The 21,284-nt window shown below is 37.4% G+C and overlaps 1 protein-coding gene across 4 annotated transcripts in view; it reads left to right on the forward strand.

The window, feature by feature from the left end:
• LOC308533598 (serine/threonine-protein kinase Sgk3) overlaps positions 1 to 21,284 on the forward strand; it is a 104,804-nt gene that overhangs the window by 55,748 nt on the left and 27,772 nt on the right. For 3 of the 4 annotated variants that reach the window (XM_081111631.1, XM_081111630.1, XM_081111632.1), the window contains 5 exons: positions 2,956 to 3,172; positions 7,386 to 7,469; positions 10,121 to 10,193; positions 15,090 to 15,165; positions 18,973 to 19,060. In XM_081111631.1, the coding sequence (XP_080967757.1) occupies positions 3,095 to 3,172; positions 7,386 to 7,469; positions 10,121 to 10,193; positions 15,090 to 15,165; positions 18,973 to 19,060 (399 nt within the window). In that variant the 5' untranslated portion in view covers positions 2,956 to 3,094. Of the gene's footprint in view, positions 1 to 2,955; positions 3,173 to 7,385; positions 7,470 to 9,697; positions 9,739 to 10,120; positions 10,194 to 15,089; positions 15,166 to 18,972; positions 19,061 to 21,284 lie in introns of all 4 variants that reach the window. The other variant, XM_081111633.1, reaches the window with a different exon arrangement.

The following is a 21,284-nucleotide window of genomic DNA, read 5'->3' on the forward strand; positions in this document are numbered from 1 at the left end:
GGTGTTCTGACTAGCGGACCATGTTTTGGGTCTCCAGGGATTAGCATCAGTTCAGAGCTAGTGCCCAGTAACTCTTGGAAGGATTAGGAATTTCCCATTTCCCAGTGGATGGTCACCCTTGTGAATGGATGCAGGTCTCTCTGGAGGAAGGGAGGTCTGGAGAGAGATTGATGGGACCCACTGTGGCCCTGCAGAGGATCACAGTGATCTTATATTTAGTTAACATTCTCGGGTCTAACATCCTTTGAAAGTTCTTCCATATGTGCTTCCTCAGACTCCTGCTGGTAAAAATTGTTAAGATTCTGCAAACTTCCTATATAATAAAGCCTAAAATGCAAATTGTCCCCTCGACCTAGAGTTTGAACAGGAGTTCGACCAGGGGAAGGGAAGGCCCTCCTCTTACCCCCGGGGCGGCAGGCAGTCAGGTGAAGGGAGGTCCCCTGGCTGGCAGCCAGCAACCACTAGGGATCCTACCTGTGCACGAATTTCATGCACTGGGCCTCTGGTTTTAGTATAAAGGGATCTCCTTTCAGAGTAGGCACTGAACTTCTTTCTGAGTTCTGTTGGGCTCTAACTGCCGTTTTGAGGCTGTGAGGGGTGATGGGAGTAGGTAGTGAGGAGACTTGGCATCCCCGTGTGAAACAACTTGGAAGGGTTTATGTAGGGCAGGGTTTGGGAGGCTGAGACTCCCGAGAGAGGTGTAGTTGCTGCTTTCAGTAGGGATGTTCAGCTGAGTATGGAGTTCAACATTCTTAGCCTCATTGTGTTTGCCCAAGTGCCTGCATCTGTGATTCAGGATCATTTTCCTTTCCAGCCAGTGCCCATGTGTCAGCATGAGAGACTTTCCAGGTTTGCTTGTTTAATTGGCTCTGCAACACTTAACCATCAAGTGTTTGATCTTTAGTCCTATCAGCTTAGCAGCTATAAGACAAAAAAAAAATCTAACAGCCATAGATTTCCCACCCACCTATGTGGGAATTCATGACTTTCAATTTGCCATCTTTGTGCTTATTCTCAAAGACAACCAGAAGCAGCCCAGCCCAGGTCACAGGCTTTGAAATAGCATTTCCATCATCCACGTGGCCTTCCAGCACCTTGCCCACCCCTATATTCCGTCCTGTGACACCGTGGAAGGCAATTTGAGTGATGCCATCTCTGTGTGCCCAGGGACTAGTTCCCTACACCCCGCCCCCCCTCACCCACCCCTTCCACCGGAAAGTGATCAGGGCATTCATCAAACATGCATCCCATTTTTGAGGGTCTGTTTCCTAGGGTCATTCTTGGTCCCAATTACTGCATCAGTCACATGACACTCAAAAGTAATAGAAGGAGTTATGGAGTCTCTAATTTAGACAAATGCTGCTTTTATGGGGTTATAGGGTGAACTAACATAGACAAATGCTGCACCCCAAGCTTAAGAGGGGGCCAGTTACATTTCCATGTTTTCTAACAACGAATTCGACTACATATAAATCCTCCTGACTGCATTTCCAGCAGCAAATCCAACAAAATAGGTTTTATGTGTTTTTTTAATTTTTTGGCTGTTTTTGTTTTTTTGTTGTTGTTAATCCTCACCCGAGCTATTTTTGCATTGATTTTAGAGAGAGTGGAGGAAACGAGGAGAGACAGAGAGAAACATCGATTGGTTGCCTCCTGCATGGGCCCTGACTGGGTGAGCCTGCAACCGAGGTACATGCCCTTGACCAGAATCAAACCTGGGACCCTTCAGTCCGTGGGCTGACGCTCTGTCCACTGAGCATCAAACCGGCTAGGGCCAAAGTAGGTACTGAGTGATCTTAAAGGAAGCCCCCTTCTGATCAGCTAAAATTCATTATACCTGAATATTCCATGCCTGCAGATAGATACTTGAAATCATTACTTGAATGTAATTTATTTACAATGATCAGATCTGTCAGAGTGACTTCCTGAAATTAATCACGGAGAGGGACTGGCAGACTAACCCTTTAAGGCAGCGGTTCTCAACCTGTGGGTCGCAACTCCTTTGGGGGGTCAACGACCCTTTCACAGGGGTCGCCTAAGACCATCGGAAAACACATATAATTACATATTGTTTTTGTGATTAATCACTATGCTTTAATTATGTTCAATTTGTAACAATGAAAATACATCCTGCATATCAGATATTTACATTACGATTCATAACAGTAGCAAAATCACAGTTATGAAGTAGCAACGAAAATAATTTTATGGTTGGGGGTGACCACAGCATGAGGAACTGTATTAAAGGGTCGCAGCATTAGGAAGGTTGAGAACCACTGCTTTAAGGGGTACTATTTCGTGTCAGTGGTGAGTATGGGCTGCTGTGTGTAGCAAAGGTGATATCAATGTGACATCTTGAGTCTTTTGTCCATAGGTGGAATGATAATATTAATATAATTGTGCTTTTTTCTGAATTAAGATCTATTGTAACATCTCTAATCAGGGGTCCAGTGCATCAAAATGATCCACAGTTGTTAAAATGCAGCATAGCACAGTGGTTAGTTAAGAGTCAGGTCTCTGGAGCCAGACAACTGGGGTTCAAATGCTGGATAGGTGAGTTATTTAACTTCTCTGTGTCTTAGTTGCCTCATTTGTAAAATGGGCAGAAATGGTTACCTACTAAATAGGATCCCAATCTGAAGCAAGCTTCATCTGTTTGACCTGATGCTGAAAGTCTGAAAACCATACCTGGAAAAACCCATCAAACTAGGGATCTTTTAGGTGAGAGGTAGCCCTTAGTCCGCATGAACTGTGGTATAGAAGCTTCCGGAATTTCTTCGCAGTAAGAAAGGTGGATGGGATGCAAATGTTTGATTGTGGTTTATCTCTTGAAATGGACATAACAGAAATTAAATCTCTTAACCTGGACCGAGACTTAACGATCAAAAGTAAATTAATGGTATTTTAAAGATTGTTTTGCTAATCAGTTTTGTTTGTTTTTTTCTGTCGGTTAAGGTTGCATGATGGAATTTGAACATTACCTCAAGAGGTTTTATGTTTTGGAGTAGCTGATTGTGTTTGTCCTCTGCTGACCATTGCTTCGGACTCATTTTCGGGTGTCCTTTTGAGGCCTTAATCCCAAAGGGATTATACCATGGACTACAAGGAAAGCTGCCCAAGTGTAAGCATTCCCAGCTCTGATGAACACAGAGAGAAAAAGAAGAGATTCACTGTAAGTATTCAGGGTAAAGCATATGGGGGGAAAATGGAATAGAGAGAATATTTCCATTTCTGCTTTTCTTTTTTAATCTAGAATGTCCTCTGCCAATGTCCACCAATCCAGATTTTACGTATTTTTCCAATGCTGTATTCCATTACAGTACATAGGGACGACTTTTTCAGTGCAGATTTTTGCCTGTTTACCTAACCCTTGGAGAAACTTATCACACTTTCTGACAGACCCTCTCACCAGGAAGTGTGCATGCCTGTGGATATAATTTTATGTGCATTGTCGGGGGGTTAATGGACCCAGAAGTCATTGGTCTCATATTAAGAACCACTATCTAGAAATTTCCGTAGTGCCTTTCTCAAATTTCCATAGTATCTTTTTTTTTATAGTGTCTTTCTTTCTTTTTTCTCATAGTATCCTTATGACGTTTATTATTTTCTACCTCAATTTAAAAAATATGTCATCCAGTCATTTATCTCTTTTTTTACCTTAGAGGCAAAGCCCATTTCTAATTTTACTTTTTACCACCATAGTATCTATTATAGGGCTTTATAAAGAATAAACACAGTGAATATTTGTTGAATCAGTGTATCAGTGACTATTATTGGAGAACAGTCACTTTTCTAATTAGTGTACTGAAACATAGACTATTGCTGGCATCTGCAGTTGATGAACTGACTTGTCTGTTCTGCGGTTGGGTTGGCTCTCAAAGGCTATAGAGCCCACTGAGGCTCTGGCATGCCCTTTGCCTGCTCCTGAATCAAGTGATCTACCCCAAGCTCTGCCCAGGGGGTCACCTGGCCCTGCTAAAGATGCCCAGTGACAAGCGACTTTCAACTCAGTCCATTTCACAGAGGAGTTGAGGAAAGCTGAGGAGTTAAACTCTCTGACCACTCCACTCCGCCTTCTTAAATAAGTGGAGCTGGGACCCCCCCCAATGGTGGTTTTCTCTCAAAATCCCAGATAAGGAGCTAGAAACAGCCCCTCTACCCTCTCTGCTCCCTTCCTTAACACCTCCACACTCTGCACCAAAGCCCAGAGCTGAGACACTATGATGTGTGTCTGACCATTTGCTCCCCCTCAGTCTCTGTGTTGGTAGTAATATCTTCTTTAAAAATATATGTATATTTTATTGATTTTTTACAGAGAGGAAAGGAGAGGGAAAGAGAGCTAGAAACATCGATGAGAGAGAAACATCGACCAGCTGCCTCCTGCACGCCCCCCACTGGGGATGTGCCCGCAACCAAGGTACATGCCCTTGACCGGAACCGAATCTGGGACCCTTGTATCTGCAGGCCGACGCTCTATCCACTGGGCCACACCGGTCAGGGCGGTAGTAATATCTTAACAGGCAGTGTACATTTATCCCACATTTGTATAAGCAAAATTTAGAAATAACACATTGATGGTAAGAGGTCAGTATACCTTGGATGAAATAGTGAAATGTGTGCAAGTTTCCCTTCCTTCCCCATCCTTACTTTTACCTTTAGGCCATTCTCTCCTTCAAGGGCATAAGCTCTTGCCAAGTTTGAGGGAAGTTCATACTTCGCCAACATTGTCAGTAGGTTATCTCCTGTGTCCTCCTGTTTTTCATGGTCGAGGTAATGCTCACACGTCTTTATATAGCTCTGCACTATGAAGCTTCTAACAGAATTGCATCCTAGGATGTCTTGGCTTAAACCAAGTCTAAATTATACTTTCATTTATCCACTCAACAAATAGTCATTGAGTTTCTTTGTTATGCCAAACACTGTTCTAGGCAACTGGGGTACAGCAGTTAGCAAAAATGGCACAGCCCTGGTTCTCAAGGAACTTACATTCTATGTTGAGGCAAGACAGACAATAAAGAAGTATTTTTAAAATTCAATAAGATCATTTCATATTATAATAAATATTACACTGCTTTCTGTGTAATCTTGTGATTTTTCTGGTAAATTAAAGTATTTTTTAAAATTTGAAGTTTTTGTCTATTGATTTTTTAAATTAGAACTTACTCAATAAACCCTTGTTAATCAACCCTACTGCTAATTAATAATTCACAGAGCTTTATCTGAGCTCCTGTAAATATATTTGTAGCAGAACTGCTTCAGCCTGGAACCCAGGCTTGGGTTCTAGTTTGGTTGTACTTGGGTAGTGATGGGAAGCCAGCCGCCTTACAACACCAGGAATTGGCACAAATAATTCAAGAAGCTTGAAATTGGAGAAACCTAAGTTTCCGATCCTTTTGTAGCAGTCCTGCACCAGGCCTATTCAGTCCTGAATGATGTATGAGGTAAATATGTAGTCTAGTCTTAGAAGCATGGCTCACCTTCACTGGCACCTTGATCAGGTTCTTGACCCTCTACTTCTGCACACTCTCCATGTGAGCAGTGTCATCTTGCAAACATTTCTGACTTCTTACGCCTAATAGCTTCCTCTAAGACAGCATGATACGTAACTTCTTGGTTAGGACCAGAAGAGCCATATCACCACCCTATGGCTCCTGTAGGGTGCTCTTTTCTGTCAGGCTAGATCAGGGGTGGGGAACGTCCAGCCTGCAGGCCCTATAACAGTGATGGCGAACCTATGACACGCGTGTCAGAGGTGACACGTGAACTCATTTTTTTGGTTGATTTTTCTTTGTTAAATGGTATTTAAATATATAAAATAAATATCAAAAATGTAAGTCTTTGTTTTACTCTGGTTGCAAATATCAAAAAAATTATATATGTGACACGGCACCAGAGTTAAGTTAGGGTTTTTCAAAATGCTGACACGCCGAGCTCAAAAGGTTCGCCATCACTGCTCTATAAGGTCCTCAAAATCATTTGGTCTGACGTTGCCAAGGCATTAGGGGTGAGTTACTTAAATGTTTGGCTCAATATAGCAGGCTAATTTTTAAGTTGGTGGTTTTGTATGGCCTGCAAATGGTGTTATAAATATCCAAATGGCCGTTGGCAGAAAAAAGGTTCCCCACCCGGGTCTAGATGGTTCATCACTTAGGTGTCTGATACTAGTGACTGTTTCACTTTCCAGGTGAATACTTAACTCCTCCCACTGTTGGCCTATAAGTGTGATTATATCTTAAATGATACTACAGAATTCGTTCAGTACAATCACATACTTATCAGGGAATTCCTTTCCTCACGGTATCATCTAACTATGAACTTATGAGTATAGCTTACCAATCTTTCATAGGGAAGGATAGTTTATACATGTTTGCCCATCTTCTAAAATTAACCTGGTTTACTTTAACTTGTCTAACAGATTGTGGGAAATTGTATTATAAACCCCAAAGCTGCTACTATCTCTTTCCCCTAGTCTTATATACTGTAAAATGATGAGATTGGTAACACAAGCCATATATCAGTGTGTCTTTTCTCATAAACCTGGATTCTTGATATTTTTCTCTTTAGAAATGATATAATATTTGGGGGGGGGGTCCCAAACAGTTTTCTTTACATTGGCATATTAAATTATAATATGAGAGTATCTATGGGATGAATTGTGAGAGTGGATTCTATAATTTAACTGTTGATTTGATATTGATTCTGATGCACGGTGGGCATTAGAAGATTTAGATCTTATCTCACAAGTCTGTGTGCTTGGGCAAGTTGCTTAACTTTTTTTGGCCATTTACTCATATGTATAGTGGGGGCCGTAATATTTGTTCTGCTTACTTCATACGGTTGTTGACTATGATGATATGCAATTATGTATATATGAAAATATTAAGGTAGGAGGAAATCTGAGGATAAATTCTTAGTTTGAAAACTACCATGTAAAAGATGACCTGGGAGAAGGAGAACTAATAATTGAGTATTTACTATGTGCCAGGCATCACTTTTGAAAATACTTTATAGTTTCAGGGTAGTGGTACTGCTGGAGAAGAATAGAGAATATCTTCAGTTGAATCTATAATGTCTTATTCTTGGCAGGAAAATCTGAAACAAGAATGGCAAAATAGGATTCATTTAAATAATGAGTACATGGTATTCACTGTGTTATTCTTTGAAAATTATAGACCTATTTCATAGCGTTTTTTAAAAATAAAAGGCCACCTTTCAACAAGATAAAATAAGTATTTCAGTTGGTATGCTTGTGTATCTTGGAGAATCACATATAAACATTTATGTCTAATATTAGTTTCATGAGTATGAAAACATTCACATATTTAAATAGTTAATGTTTTTTTGAAATCAAATATTGTATTATTTTTATTTTTTTGTTTTCACAGGTTTATAAAGTTCTGGTCTCGGTGGGCAGGAGTGAGTGGTTTGTCTTCAGAAGATATGCAGAATTTGATAAGCTTTATAATACTGTAAGTAATGGTCACTTTACGAAGTTTTTATTTAAATAAGACACCTGAGAAAACTCAAAAATACGAGAGATTTTACTTGAGTGATTAAATAATATTCAGATATATCAGAGAAGCAGAAAAGAGTAAGAGATTCTTTAAAAGCATTATAACTTTGGAATTCTTACACAAAAGGGTGGAGAGGGGACCGTTGACAAATTCCAAATAAAGTATTGAAAGTATGAAAACTAGATGTACAACTTAAAATATATTTTAATGTTATAGAATATTAGAAATAAATCCTTTACATCTACCTCTCTAATAATTGCTAATCATCGTGTTATTTCTGGTTAAATTTATTGTGTTTTCTTTTGTTACTTAGTTTTTTTTCGATGCATATGCAACTGAAACCTACTGTATATAGTTTTAAATATTGCTTAATCAATATTTAACATATTAATTAAGACAGTCATTTTTTTTCTCTAAGTGAAGTCACATTTTTGAAACAAACTAATAGCCAGTAAGAATTTGTACATGAGAACATCTTCTGTAATTTTTTTCAGTGATTTAAAAAAAAATAGTTTATATTAGAGGCTGGGTGAGGGTTGAGTTGCTAGGTCTATTTGAAATTCTTGGATACCATTATTTATATGACTAGCATTTTTTTTTTTAACGATTGTACAAATCTGACTGCGCCTATCCTGATAGCTGGGTTATACTCAGATAGAAATAGCATGATGGTAACACAATACCCATGCACAGTTGCACAGAGGGTTTATATGAACTTAGATGAAATTTTGTTGGGTGAACTACTAATAATTGAAAATTTGAGATTTCTTTATGTATTTTGCTTAAAAGATTATATAGGCCAGACTCACCTTCTAAACATGTCTCCTTTAGTAGAACAGTAGGGAACATCATCCAAAAACTGACCAGTCAGGAGTCTGCCTGAGTTCAAAGCCTAGCATCCTTAGGATGGTTTCTTTTTAAATCGCTGGTGATTAATCAGGTGGAGCGGTGATATTTGAGTATCTTTAAGGGTAAAGGTAAAGTAGGAATGTTTCTTTTGGGCATTTCCCCCCCATGATCATGTTCTTTCTGTTTTTCCATCAAACATCCCATTTTAAGTATTTTTACAGACAATTTTCTTAACATGTAGTTGGGTTTTTATTATCCATCTTCCTCATTTTTCCTGTATTTCTCTTTTTTTGTTCTGTTTTTTTTTCTTCTCGTTTCCTCGTTTTCTGTGACTGCCTTTCTCATTTTATATAACCCCTTTCAATTCTGCCTCCTGGGGTGAGGGGCAAAGACAAAAACAGTATTAATTGTGTTCCTTCAAACTATAGGAGTGAGTGTAAACTAAGCCTGATTTCCCTAAGTTTGAAAATACAAATTCTTATGCCTCTTTTACAATAAAAGACAAAAATATAATTTCCAATATCTAAGCATTTTAATTATCGGTTACATGGGCTTGTATGACTGTTTACATTTTAAACTTTTTATTGTAGAAATTGCTTAATACCTACAGAGGTAGAATGACTAGTACAAACACAGAAAATAATATAATGTACCATCCAGCTTTAACAATTAAATGGCCATGCTTGTTTCATCTCTGGCCCTAGCCGGCCCCCTGTAATTCTGAAGCAAAATTCACTCATCGTATCATTACATCTGTAAATATTTTAGTATCTTCTCTAAAAAAAGATAAAAGTCCTTAAAAACACACACACATAACATTATCACATCTAAAACTAAACGAATGATCATGTCTTACCATCAAATAATCATTCAGTATTTATGTGACTGGTGGATAGGTCTATGAAGTGTCTTTTAATCTTCCACCTCTCTTATCTTTCCTTTACAGCTTTTTGTGGAAAAAGCAGTGTCATTTGTCTACCAGACTTTTCAGTCTGGATTTTGCTGATAGCATGCCAAATGTGTAGAGTGATTAATACATTCTTCTGTTCTTTCTATTTCCTGTCAGTTGGTAGTTAGATCCATAGTTTCTGTGTGTGGGAGAGGGGGTAGGGAGGACTCTTACCTGAAGGCTATAATAAAAATAAGCATTAACCCTTATTTATGACTTTACTGCTACAAACTTAAGTTCTTGAGGGCCTAGTTGTTCCTTCTCTGGGGATAAACAAATCTGATAAGTGTCTTAGAATAGCAATAGGGGGAAGGCTGAAGTAGAGAATGTTAAAAGCAAAATTCATCAGCTTTCTTAGAAAACAATTGTCAATCTGTTCATATAGAGAGAACACAAAGATCACATCTTCCCCTGAGGTAATAAATGGTGAGTAATATGTATTCAAAATTTATATACTAGATTCTAGTCTAAGCGCTTGACATAAATGATTACCTTTAAGCCTCACAACAAGTCTGTAAGGTACGTGCTAAGATTATCCCTATTTTGCAGGCAAGAAAACCGAGGTACAGAGATGTTAAGTAACTTATCAAGGTCGCAAAGCTGCTAAGTGTTCTGTTGGCACAAAATAAGATGATTAGACAGTCTATGGTATTTTATTGGTATAACTCAATATTGTACATTTGATCGTGATATAGTTAAAAGTATGTCTTACAATGGATTTTCTTGCAAATAGATTGTATTTTATTTTGGTGCATGCATAACTAGAAAAATAAAAATTAAGTTCATATGTTATTTTTTAAAATTCTAGTTAAAGAAACAATTTCCCAATATGGCCCTGAAGATTCCTGCCAAGCGAATATTTGGTGATAATTTTGATCCCGGTAAGCAGTAACTTCATAGACCCAGACATAAGTGATAGTTGAAGTTTGAAGACATAGTTAACTCATTCATTGTACTGTATACTAATACAAAAGTTTACAAAGCGCCCTAACCGGTTTGGCTCAGTGGATAGCGCGTTGGCCTGCGGACTGAAGGGTCCCAGGTTCAATTCCGGTCAAGGGCGTGTGCCTTGGTTGCGGGCACATCCCCAGAAGGGGGTGTGTAGGAGGCAGCTGATGGATGTTTCTCTCCCATCGTTGTTTCTAACTCTCTATCCCTCTCCCTTCCTCTCTGTAAAAAAATCAATAAAATATATTTTAAACAAAAAATAAAGAAAAAAAAAGTTTACAAAGCAAATTGATCTCATGCTTTCTGAAAATAATGTCTCAGGAAGGTGTTTATTGTGTACCCAGCATTGTTTTATACACGTCACATGTTGTAATTCATTGAGTCCTCACAACAACCCTTTGAGTTGGATATTATCATCATCACTATTTTATAGATAAGGAAACAGAAGCATAGTTAGCGCCACAGACATCTAGTAAATGTCAATTTTGGAAGTTAAATTTAAGCAGTCTGGTTTCAGATAAATTTTTTGTGTTATTAAGGATTATTTGGGGTACTTTGCTAACCATGAAGGGCGTTCTTTGTTACATCGAGAAGCATTTATTGAAAGTGTACTCTGTACCAGCACCCTACAAGCCTCTGAATGGGATTCTAAAAAATGTCCTATTGCTCTCCCTCGGGGAGTGTAATGCCACAAAGGATCTCAGGAATCTGGAGCCCTTAGGTCTGCAGCCCCAACCGGGAGGCTTTTCACTAGAATCCGAGAAATCAATCCAGGTCACAAGTGGCTACTTAGAGAGAGACAGAAGTCTCCTTTTCTACCAGGCATCCTGTCAGAAAAGTCATCTGTCTGAGTAGTCGGTGAATCCTGACAGACCAGACAGCCCGCCCTCCACACCATCTTACTTCCTCAATTCATTTGCTTGTAACCCTGTAAAACCCATTAAACCTGTGCTTGCCCACATGTCTGCTCTCTCTGGTCGCATTGCTCTCTAAGTAGCTCTTCCGTTGCTTATCTTCACTGCACTTTTTCCCATTCTTTCCCTCCAAACCTTTTCATTGTGCTGTGTGGAGTTCTGCCCGCGATGAACAACCTTCTCTTTATCCTTCATCTTTTTCATATAACTCTCACTTTCCTACTGTAGTTAAAGCTTAGTTTCCCCCCTGAGGCTGCAGGATGACCCCTTGTAATCCTCTCAACTGGAAGCTCTTTATGTTTTTTTTCACACTTTATGAACCTCGGGATCGGTGAGGATTCTCACTTCCCCTAGTGTATGTCAAATTTTTATTCGCATTTGTAACTACATCATTCACAGGGAACGAGAGGCTGAGCCACTCTCCCAAGCCTCACAGCTAATATGTGGAGAATTACTCATCCAGGTTTGTCTCTCTCATTCCCTCACTCTACTCTCTGCTTAAAGCATGGTGCCTTTAGGAACAAAATTCATAAACTTCTGTGCATTTTCTTTAAAAATTGCTTGTTTGGAACATTACAGAACTCTGACCCTGTTTCCTGATCTGAAAGGAGTGCGTGAGGGATAAAGGATCTCCGTGGTCCCTGCGGGCTCTAAATATCCTTTGATCGCGAATATAATCAGGTCACTCTGACCACCAGTAGCCGTGTTAGGACAGAAAAACCTTCAGTCAAAATTTGATTTTTTTTTACCCCTTGTCCTATAGTCTTAGAGATTGTCTCCTTTTGGATGATTTTTTTAGAAGCACTGACATGACAAATCTTTATAGGTCAGTTTAATACTTATTCTGGAGACTAAACCTTTCATATTATGATGTAAGCACTATGTTCTTTTGGATCTCTAATTGAAAACTCTTTTGAATAACAGCAGATACATTCACATAAATTCTTTTTTTTAATAATTTAAATTTATTTTAATAGAATATTATTAAATTTTATTTAAAATACATTTTTTACTCAATAGTATAAGAAAAAATACAGTAAAATTCTAAGTAATATACATAGTCACATAAATTCTTAGTTGGAGAGATTTTAAAAATATCTCTAACCTTTTTTTTTTTTTTAATCATTCGAGGATATGATTTTAGAGATAGAGGAAAGGAGAGAAACATTAATGTGAGAGAGAAACATCAATCAGTTGCCTCACATACACACCTCTACCGGGGGTTGAACCCGCAACCTTTTGGTGCATGGGACGACGCTCCAACCAACTGAGACACCTAGCCAGGGCTCCAACTATAATTGTTTCTTGGGTTTTTTTTAATTGTTTCTATTTATTACTCTCTATACCCTTAACCTGAAGCCTGGATTCCCTAGTCCAGTGGTTCTCAACCTGTGGGTCGCGACCCCTTTGGGGGTCGAACGACCCTTTCACAGGGGTCGCCTAAGACCATCGGAAAACACATATGTAATTATATATTGTTTTTGTGATTAATCACTATACTTTAATTATGTTCCATTTGTAACACTGAAAATACATCCTGCATATAGATATTTACATTACGATTCATAACAGTAGCAAAATTACAGTTATGAAGTAGCAACGAAAATAATTTTATGGTTGGGGGTCACCACAACATGAGGAACTGTATTAAAGGGTCGTGGCATTAGGAAGGTTGAGAACCACTGCCCTAGTCCATTGTTATCATCGCTCTCCCATGTACTAGGCCTGGCGATAGAGTAGTATACTTCTTCCTTTCTTCCGGAACATTCTCCTTCCTTCCCCTATAAAATGCCCCCACCTTTTTTAAAAACTCAGAATTGCCCCTAAATTCTGACTACTACTGATCTTCTTTTTTCATTACTGACTTCTTTTATTTATCTTCTTTAGGGCTTTCAAAACTGTTTGAAGTCAGTAATGAAGTGGAAAGACAAGTAGCACTTAATGCAGCATGGGGTACAGCTCCCTGAAGAAAGCAAATCACTCTCTCTTACCACAACCCGTCTCCCAGTATCAAATGTACCATCAGGAAAAATCCACAGAACAATTTAGAGATGTTTCCATGTGATCACTAGATTTTATTTAAATATCTCAAATATAGTCATTTGTTTTAGTCCTTCTATGTTACTACATCCAGTTCCTGAAAACAGATTGTCTTTGAAGTATAGTTTTTTTAATATCTTTTTATTGATTTCAGAGAGGAAGGGAGGGGGGGGAGAGAAAGAGAGAAACATCAGTGATGAGAATCATTGATTGGATTCCACACACCCCCCACTGGGGATCAAGCCTACAAGCTGGGCATGTGTCCTGACCAGGAATCGAACTGTGACCTCCTGGTTCATAGGTTGACTCTCAACCATTGAGCCACACCAGCTGGGCAAGTATAGTTTTTAGTGAAAACCTCACATATGCTTTACTACTGTCTGGTGACGTAAAGAATGCCCTTGGGAGAGTTTTACAAGATACCTTCCTGAAATTCTTCAAGAAATTCATAGTGGAACAAGAAAAAGCTGCCAAGTGCATCTGTATCTAAGAGACCAGATCTAATTTATATTTGTTCTTTTAAGAAATGGAAATAAAACCTACATGACTAGAAGCAACCCATAATTGGGGTGAAAAACACTACATTAAATGTTTGTTGAGTAGAAATTATTTTATTAAACCAAAACTCACTGTGAAGTTGAATGTTGTTTGTAGGTTTTTATGGTGACATTTGCTATTTTGAGATACCTCTCAAGTCTCCTGTTTCTTCAGTTTTTAGAGTATTCAGGTACTCCTTGACTTACATTACATTCTGATAAACCCATCCTATGTTGAAAATATCATAAATTGAAAATGCATTGAATGCACCTATTGAATACATCATAGCTTAACCTAGCCTAGACCTTAAACGTGTTCAGAACACTAACATTGGCCTGTTGTTGGCAAAATCATCCTGTTACCATAGAGAATATCATACTGCATATTGATAGCCTGGGGAAAGATCAAAATTCAAAGTATGGTTTCTACTGAGTTCTTAGCTCTTTCACACCATTGTAAAGTTGAAAAATCCTAAGTCGGATCATTGTAAGTCAGGGACCATCTGCATTTCTTAAGAATTTAAGTTTAGGATGATGGCTTTTTGATGCAATTAACAACAAAAATACTAAGAGCTGAAGATTATGCTCTTTTCTACCAGGCGTTCTGTAAACTTATATACAATCACATTTAATCCTGTAACAACAGTATGAGGTATAAATATTGTTCTTGTTCCCATTTTACAAGTAAGGATTTAAATCTTAGAAAGGTTCAAGGTCAGTTAGCTAATAAGTAGCAGAGGCAAAATACTTGAATAAAGTTTTCAAATTCTAAGAAACCTTTGTGCTTAACTGCTGTTGCATGAACCTCAGTTATAAATAGTCAAAACACTTTGAAGATACTGGACAATTATTTGTTAGGAATGTTCCAGTGTATTTTTTTAAGAGTGGGTTTGTTTGTTTTTTAGCATCAGAGTTTTGATGAAACTCAAGTAACCAATTAATCATTCCCCAGTTGCAAGGATTTCCAGTAATTCTTGTTTTGTTTTGTTTTTAATTAGCATGATTTTTTTTTCAGTCACCAGTGTCATAGTGTTCATTTTTATTTCTTACTTGGTAGTGCAGGAGGAGTTGGACAAAGCTTCCAGTTTTTGTAGTGAATTTGTTTAGAACCTAAAATCGTCTCTCTTTTTGGAGAATTTTCTTTTGGGAGATATGCTATCTGCTTTATTTTATTTTTATAATCGTATTTATGGATTTTAAAATATATATTTCTAACTATTTGTTTTTTGTTGTAAATCAAGAAACAGTTAAGAAATGGCTCTTATCTATTCTTACATAACTGTATTGATAATTACGTAGTCTGACAAATAATCCTAATAGCTTATATCTCTCTTAACAGATTTTATCAAACAAAGAAGAGCAGGACTGAATGAATTCATTCAGAACTTAGTTAGGCATCCAGAGCTTTACAACCAGTAAGTAATTTTCATTGTGTTCTGAAGAGGCACTGAAACCAAACCTGAGAATATTGAATAAGTTACTGATGCAGATTTTCTATGTTCTGTGGAATGTCATTGTGCTACACATAATGTGTGTGTATATTTGTAAAATCTTCCTCAAGCATTTCCCCTTGGTCTTTTTTTTTTTTGTATTGTTAGTCCTCACCAAAGGATATTTTTCCATTGATTTTTAGAAAGAGTGGAAAGGAGAGATCAAGAGAGAGAGACATTGATATGAGAGAGAAACATTGATTGGTTGCCTCCCGCATGCACAGCAACCAGAGCTGGAGATGGAACCTGCAACCAAGGTACATGCCCTTGACCGGAATCAAGCCTGGGACCCTTCAGTCCGCAGGCCAACGCTCTATCCACTGAGCCAAACGGGCTAGGGCTCCCCTGGTATTCTTAACTCGTTTTTTGACTATCAAGGTCCTAGTTATTTTCTTTCTGCCTTTTACACTTATATTGGTTTTGTAGATTAAACTTGAAAGGAATTTGTACAGTGCACAGTTAAAGCAGTTGGCTAATTGTTCAATGTTACATTTATTCCTGCATTCAAATAGCATTTACTAACTACTTGTTGTGTGCGCTGGGAACATAAAGAGTGCCGGGTGTCATTCGTATGTTCCAGAGGCATAGGTTTCCAGGCTAGCAATTAAGCTAGGAAAGATTTATGATAGAGGTGTTAGAAGATAACAGAAAAATATGGCCAGCTCTTCTTGGAAAGGTCAAAGAAGGCTTCCTGGGACTGAAAGGAAGTGCAGTCATTCAGGAAGAAAACACAGAGAGAGCATTCCAGGCAAAGGGAGCAGTGGGTGTACGAGTCTACAAAAAGCCTGAAATGTTCAGGACACTTAAGTACGACTGGAACACAGAGTAGATTCTCATTAAGGAGATAAGGCCTCTGAAGAAGTTGGCAAGGCTCAAGCCCACGTGCCACCACTCTTGTTCTCTTCCATCGAGAGGCCTCCAGCCCTTCTCAACACAGCATTCCAGGCAGCCGCTGACATGGTGCTCTCACAGCCTGTGTGTGTGTCTTGTGCTAATGAGTGCAAACTCCTTCTGTAGACCAGCAGCTGCCCATGGAGGCAGAAAGGGTGTGTCCTCTCAGAAACACCCAGGAACAGGGTTTGAGATACGTTTTCATTTTGAGCCCGGTAATTTCTTCATGGGTATTCATCATGTTTATTGTGATTTGCAATTTACATATATGTCACTTTATATGTGTATGTGTAAAGTATTATATTCTAAGAAATAAAGAGAATAAATTATCTGTGGGGCTTTTTCACAGCTTACCTTTCTACGTAGATGTAACTAAGGGTTGTGTTAGGGACAGTGATGCAGACACCACACTCTTTAATTCTTTTCAGATCACAGCACTGAAGGACTGTATTTTTAGCACTTGTTCTGAAAGCAATGATTTTTTTTTTTTTTTACATTACCTGTTGTAGAGTTCTTTACAGTTTACTGTAGGTTTCTGGTCAAGAGCACATACCTCGGTTGCAGGTTCCATCCCTGGCCCTAGTCCAGGAGCATGTAGGAGGCAACCAATCGATGTGTCTCTCTCACATCAATGTTTCTCTCTCTCTGTCTTTCCTCCTCCCTTCCACTCTTTCTAAAAATCAATGGAAAAATACTAGTATACTCAGGCAAGGATTAACAACAACAACAAAATGTTTCCCATGATAAAGGACAATAAATAAATATACTTAGCATGGAAATAGCTCATGCAGATAATTCACACTTAAGACACCAAAAAAAAAAAAAATGGACAAAGCACTTTGATTTACAAAAGAGGAGCTACAAATGGCTGATTAATTACCCAAAAATAACTGAACATTTCCTCCCCTATTTAAGAAATGCAAATGGAAGCAGAAAGACCTTATTTTAGCTTTATTATAGTATATAGCACATACAGGAAAGACCAGAAATCATGACTCTACTGCTTACTAAATTATGTGAAAGTGAATACACCAGAATTGCCACCCCTAGGCCAAGCAATAGAATGTTACCAGCACCCCTGAAGCCCCTCACAATCTCCTCTCCTCTGTTCTAACCCAGAGGTAATCATTCTCCTGATTTTTTAGCAGCATAGATTAATGTGCTCTGTTTTTTAACATTATACAAATGGGATCATACAATACATATTCCTTATCTGGCTTATTTTTAACAATGTGAGAGTCACTCTGTTGTCACATACAGCTGTGATTTGTTCTGTTTCCATAGCTGTGTATATCCCATTGTGTGAATAGACCATAGTTTATCCATTCTACCACTGATGGACATGTGAGTTGTTTCTGGTTTCTGGCTATGACAAATGATGTTGCCATTAACATATATTTTGGGGCACATGTGCAAGCATTTCTGATGTATCTTGGAATAGAAACCCTGGGTTGTAGAGTATGTACAGGGTTCAGCAAAAGTGGGTTTAATTCATAGGGAAAATAATACAATAATCCTACATAATAAAAGGCTAATATGCAAATTGTCCCCTCAGGAGTTTGATTGACTGGGAGTTCAACAGCTCACTGTGACGTGCGCTGACCACCAGGGGGCAGCACGGAACGAAGGAAGGCCCCGATCGGCCCTGATCGCTGGCCAGGCCTAGGGACCCTGCCGGTGCACGAATTTTGTGCACTGGGCCTCTAGTTAATAAATAATAGTACAAGATTAAACTCTGTTCTGCATGCTCACAGCTGTAAGCCTAGTTTTGCGCCGCTGTATTTAAACTTGCTAAGAGAGTAGATCTTAAAGGTTCTCATCACAAGAAAAAAAAATTGTAACTGTGTATAGTGATGGATGTTAATTAGATTTACTGTGATCATTTCACAATACTTACAAATATCAGATGTATCTCAAGAAGAAAAAAAGAACATTTGGTAGACGGTACCTCTGATACAAAGGTAGAATCATTGCTTGGGATTCTCATTCGTCCATGTAAAGCCCCTCTTTTATTTTAGTCCATTTTTTTTTCTTCATCTTTGATCTTCACTCCCAATTCTTCATTCCACTATTGGTACCCACTTTAATGTGTTTGTTATATGTTTTTGGATACCTATTTACCGATTGTTGCTTTGTGTTCCTAAGTATTTAATACACATATACACATAAATGGTATTGTGCTGCAGTTCCTTGTTTCTGCCTGCTGTGGGCGATTTCTCTGCTTGCCTACTCATTTCTCTAGTGGCAGGTGGTTGTTTTGCTTCTGATTCACTACTATAAGGAATGTTGCAGTGAGTATCCTAGTTACATGCCTTTCACTGAACCTGTGTATAATTTTTTTCTGTGGTTTGTTCCTAGAACTGGAATTTCCGGGTCAGGGAAATGCATACACAGTCTCACCAAGTACTGCCAGATTGCTTTTTAGGAAACTTGCCTCATTTTACATTCTCACCAGTAATACATGAGGGTGTCTCTTTCCCTATATGCCTACCAACTTTTGATATTATCTGTTTTTCTAAATTTTGCCATTTAATGGACATAAAGTGGCATCTCATTATTATTTTAATTTGTATTTCTTATACTATTAGTGAAGTTAGGCATCTTGATAAATTTTCTTACCATTTGGGTTTTGTCTTCTATGAACTCACTATGCCTTTACCCATGTTGGATTCTCTATTTTTTTTAAAAAAATAACTTGCTATTTGTTTTATAATAATGAATATTAATAGATTTTGTTTGGCTTTATTACTATAAATGGTATTATTTTTATTTTCATTTTAAAAGGGAGAAAAGCTGTAGAAATACTTTCAAAGTCATAATAAATTTAAATTTTGTTTTCAGTCCAGATGTCAGAGCGTTCCTTCAAATGGACAGTCCGAAACACCAGTCAGATCCATCTGAAGATGAGGATGAAAGAAGTACTGAGAAGGTAGTTAAAAGGGAATGTATTTTTTAACAGAAAAAATACCATTCCCCAAAGATTAAATTATTGGCAACTTTAGGACATATAGTTAAAACAAAGTCATTTTATCCATTGTAAATTTTCTGTTCTGTAGAATACATAAAAACAAATGTGTATACTTCTTACTGACCACTATTATAAAATTTATAAATGAGCACATTTTATAATAAAAAGTAATACATGATAATTAAACAGTTTTGAAAATAGTAAAAAGGGAAGTATTACTCATATTATCAGACCCAAGTAATTTTTAACATTTTAGTGATTTTTCTTTCTAATCTTCTCTTTTTTTTTTTTTTTTTTTTTAATATATTTTATTGGTTTTTTACAGAGAGGAAGGGAGAGGGATAGAGAGTTAGAAACATCGATGGGAGAGAAACATCGATCAGCCGCCTCCTGCACATCTCCTACTGGGGATGTGCCCGCAACCCAGGTACATGCCCTTGACTGGAATCGAACCTGGGACCCTTCAGTCCACAGGCCGACGCTCTATCCACTGAGCCAAACCGGTTTCGGCAGATCTTCTCTTAACATATAGTGATTTTTCAAAATTATCTTAATTCTAATTATATAGTGTCTACAGTTTTGTATTCCACTCTCTTCACTTTACATCTGATTTTTTTGGTCACTATTTGCCTGCTTCTTCATCACTATACTTGAATAGGATATTTTAATTTTTTATTTATTTTGATTTTATTTTTTAAATATATTTTTATTGATTTCAGAGAGGAAGGGAGAGGGAGAGAGAGATACAAACATCAATGATGAGAGAGAATCATTGATTGGCTGCCTCCTGCACACCCCCTAATGGATATTGGGCCTGAAACCCAGGCATGTGCCCTGACCAGGGATCAAACCGTGACCTCCTGCTTCATAGGTCAGTGCTCAATCATTGAGCCACACTGGTTGGGCAGATATTTTTATTTTTTTAAATAAATTATGATAAATATAATAAGTTCATGCCTTATTACGAAGCTATTTTCTGCATTTACTTTAAAAATTACCTGGGAAAGGTAAATTATAATAATTTTACTTAACAGATTATTAGCAATTCAAGTTATAATTACAAGTGTTATAAATATGATAATACCTTTATAATTCAAGATTGTTTATTAAAATATATACATGCAAATCAGAGGGTTTGGGTTGGAGGGCATCTTTGTTTTTATAATTTCTTTTAATTATGTCATGGTTCTCTTTTTGTAACTTAAAAGATAATATTATGAGTTGGAACATGACTGTCCCACAGCTAGAACCTTCATTTGATAATAGATGTATTCCTTTTTTGCAACTGCTGGAAAGTAGTAATGTTTCTCTGAGACCCCAAGGGGATGCTAAGTTAAGAGAACAGGTTTAACTTTTTCATCTGTGACATGGTTGCTCCTAGGACGACATAAAAGAATCTTTTTATCTTATACTTCTGTGACTAATCCAAAGAGTAACTGGAAAGCATTTGTAACTAATGAGGTAATGTCTGTATAAAAAGCACATATAAATGGATTTTTCAAAAGAATATTTAAGATCCCAGTAGATAAAAGAAAAAGGAACATGAAGAAATACTGTTTGTAAATAAATGTATGGGAAAATGTTCAGCCTTGATACCAATAGAAGAGTATTTTTAAATGAGATTTTTTTCTCTCTCTATCAAGTTAACTAAAATGGAACGTAAATAAAATACTGTAGGATTGAGAAGGTAAGGCACAATGGGCACCCTTGGGCATTGCAGGTGTCATTATAAATTTATGCAACTCTTTTGGAAAGCAATTTGGCAATATTAATCAGACATAAATATTCATGTTCTTTGGGAGTTGAGGCAAATGAAATAATCCTTCCTATGGAAAAAAGACAAAGATGTTTGGTTTAGTATGATTTATAATGAAAAAGTAAAATCACGTTAAACATTCATCAATCAAATAGTATGTCTCTATACATTGTACATTTAAAAAATATTTTTGAAGATATATTTTACGTTTTGACATACTATTAGATGAAATCAGGGTATAACATTTTATATGCATATTCACACAGTGTGATTATAGCCAGTTTTTAAAAGTTATGCAAAGACTACAGTATATGAAATTACTGTTAAAAATTTACAAAATTATCTGTTGGCAAAGTTATGGATTTTTTTTTAAAGAAGTCTTCCTAGTTTTTCCATATTTTCCAACTGTGAGTATATGATATTAATTGA

The sequence above is a fragment of the Myotis nattereri genome (genome assembly GCF_964212035.1).
Source record: "Myotis nattereri genome assembly, chromosome: 17".
Lineage (NCBI taxonomy): Eukaryota > Metazoa > Chordata > Mammalia > Chiroptera > Vespertilionidae > Myotis > Myotis nattereri.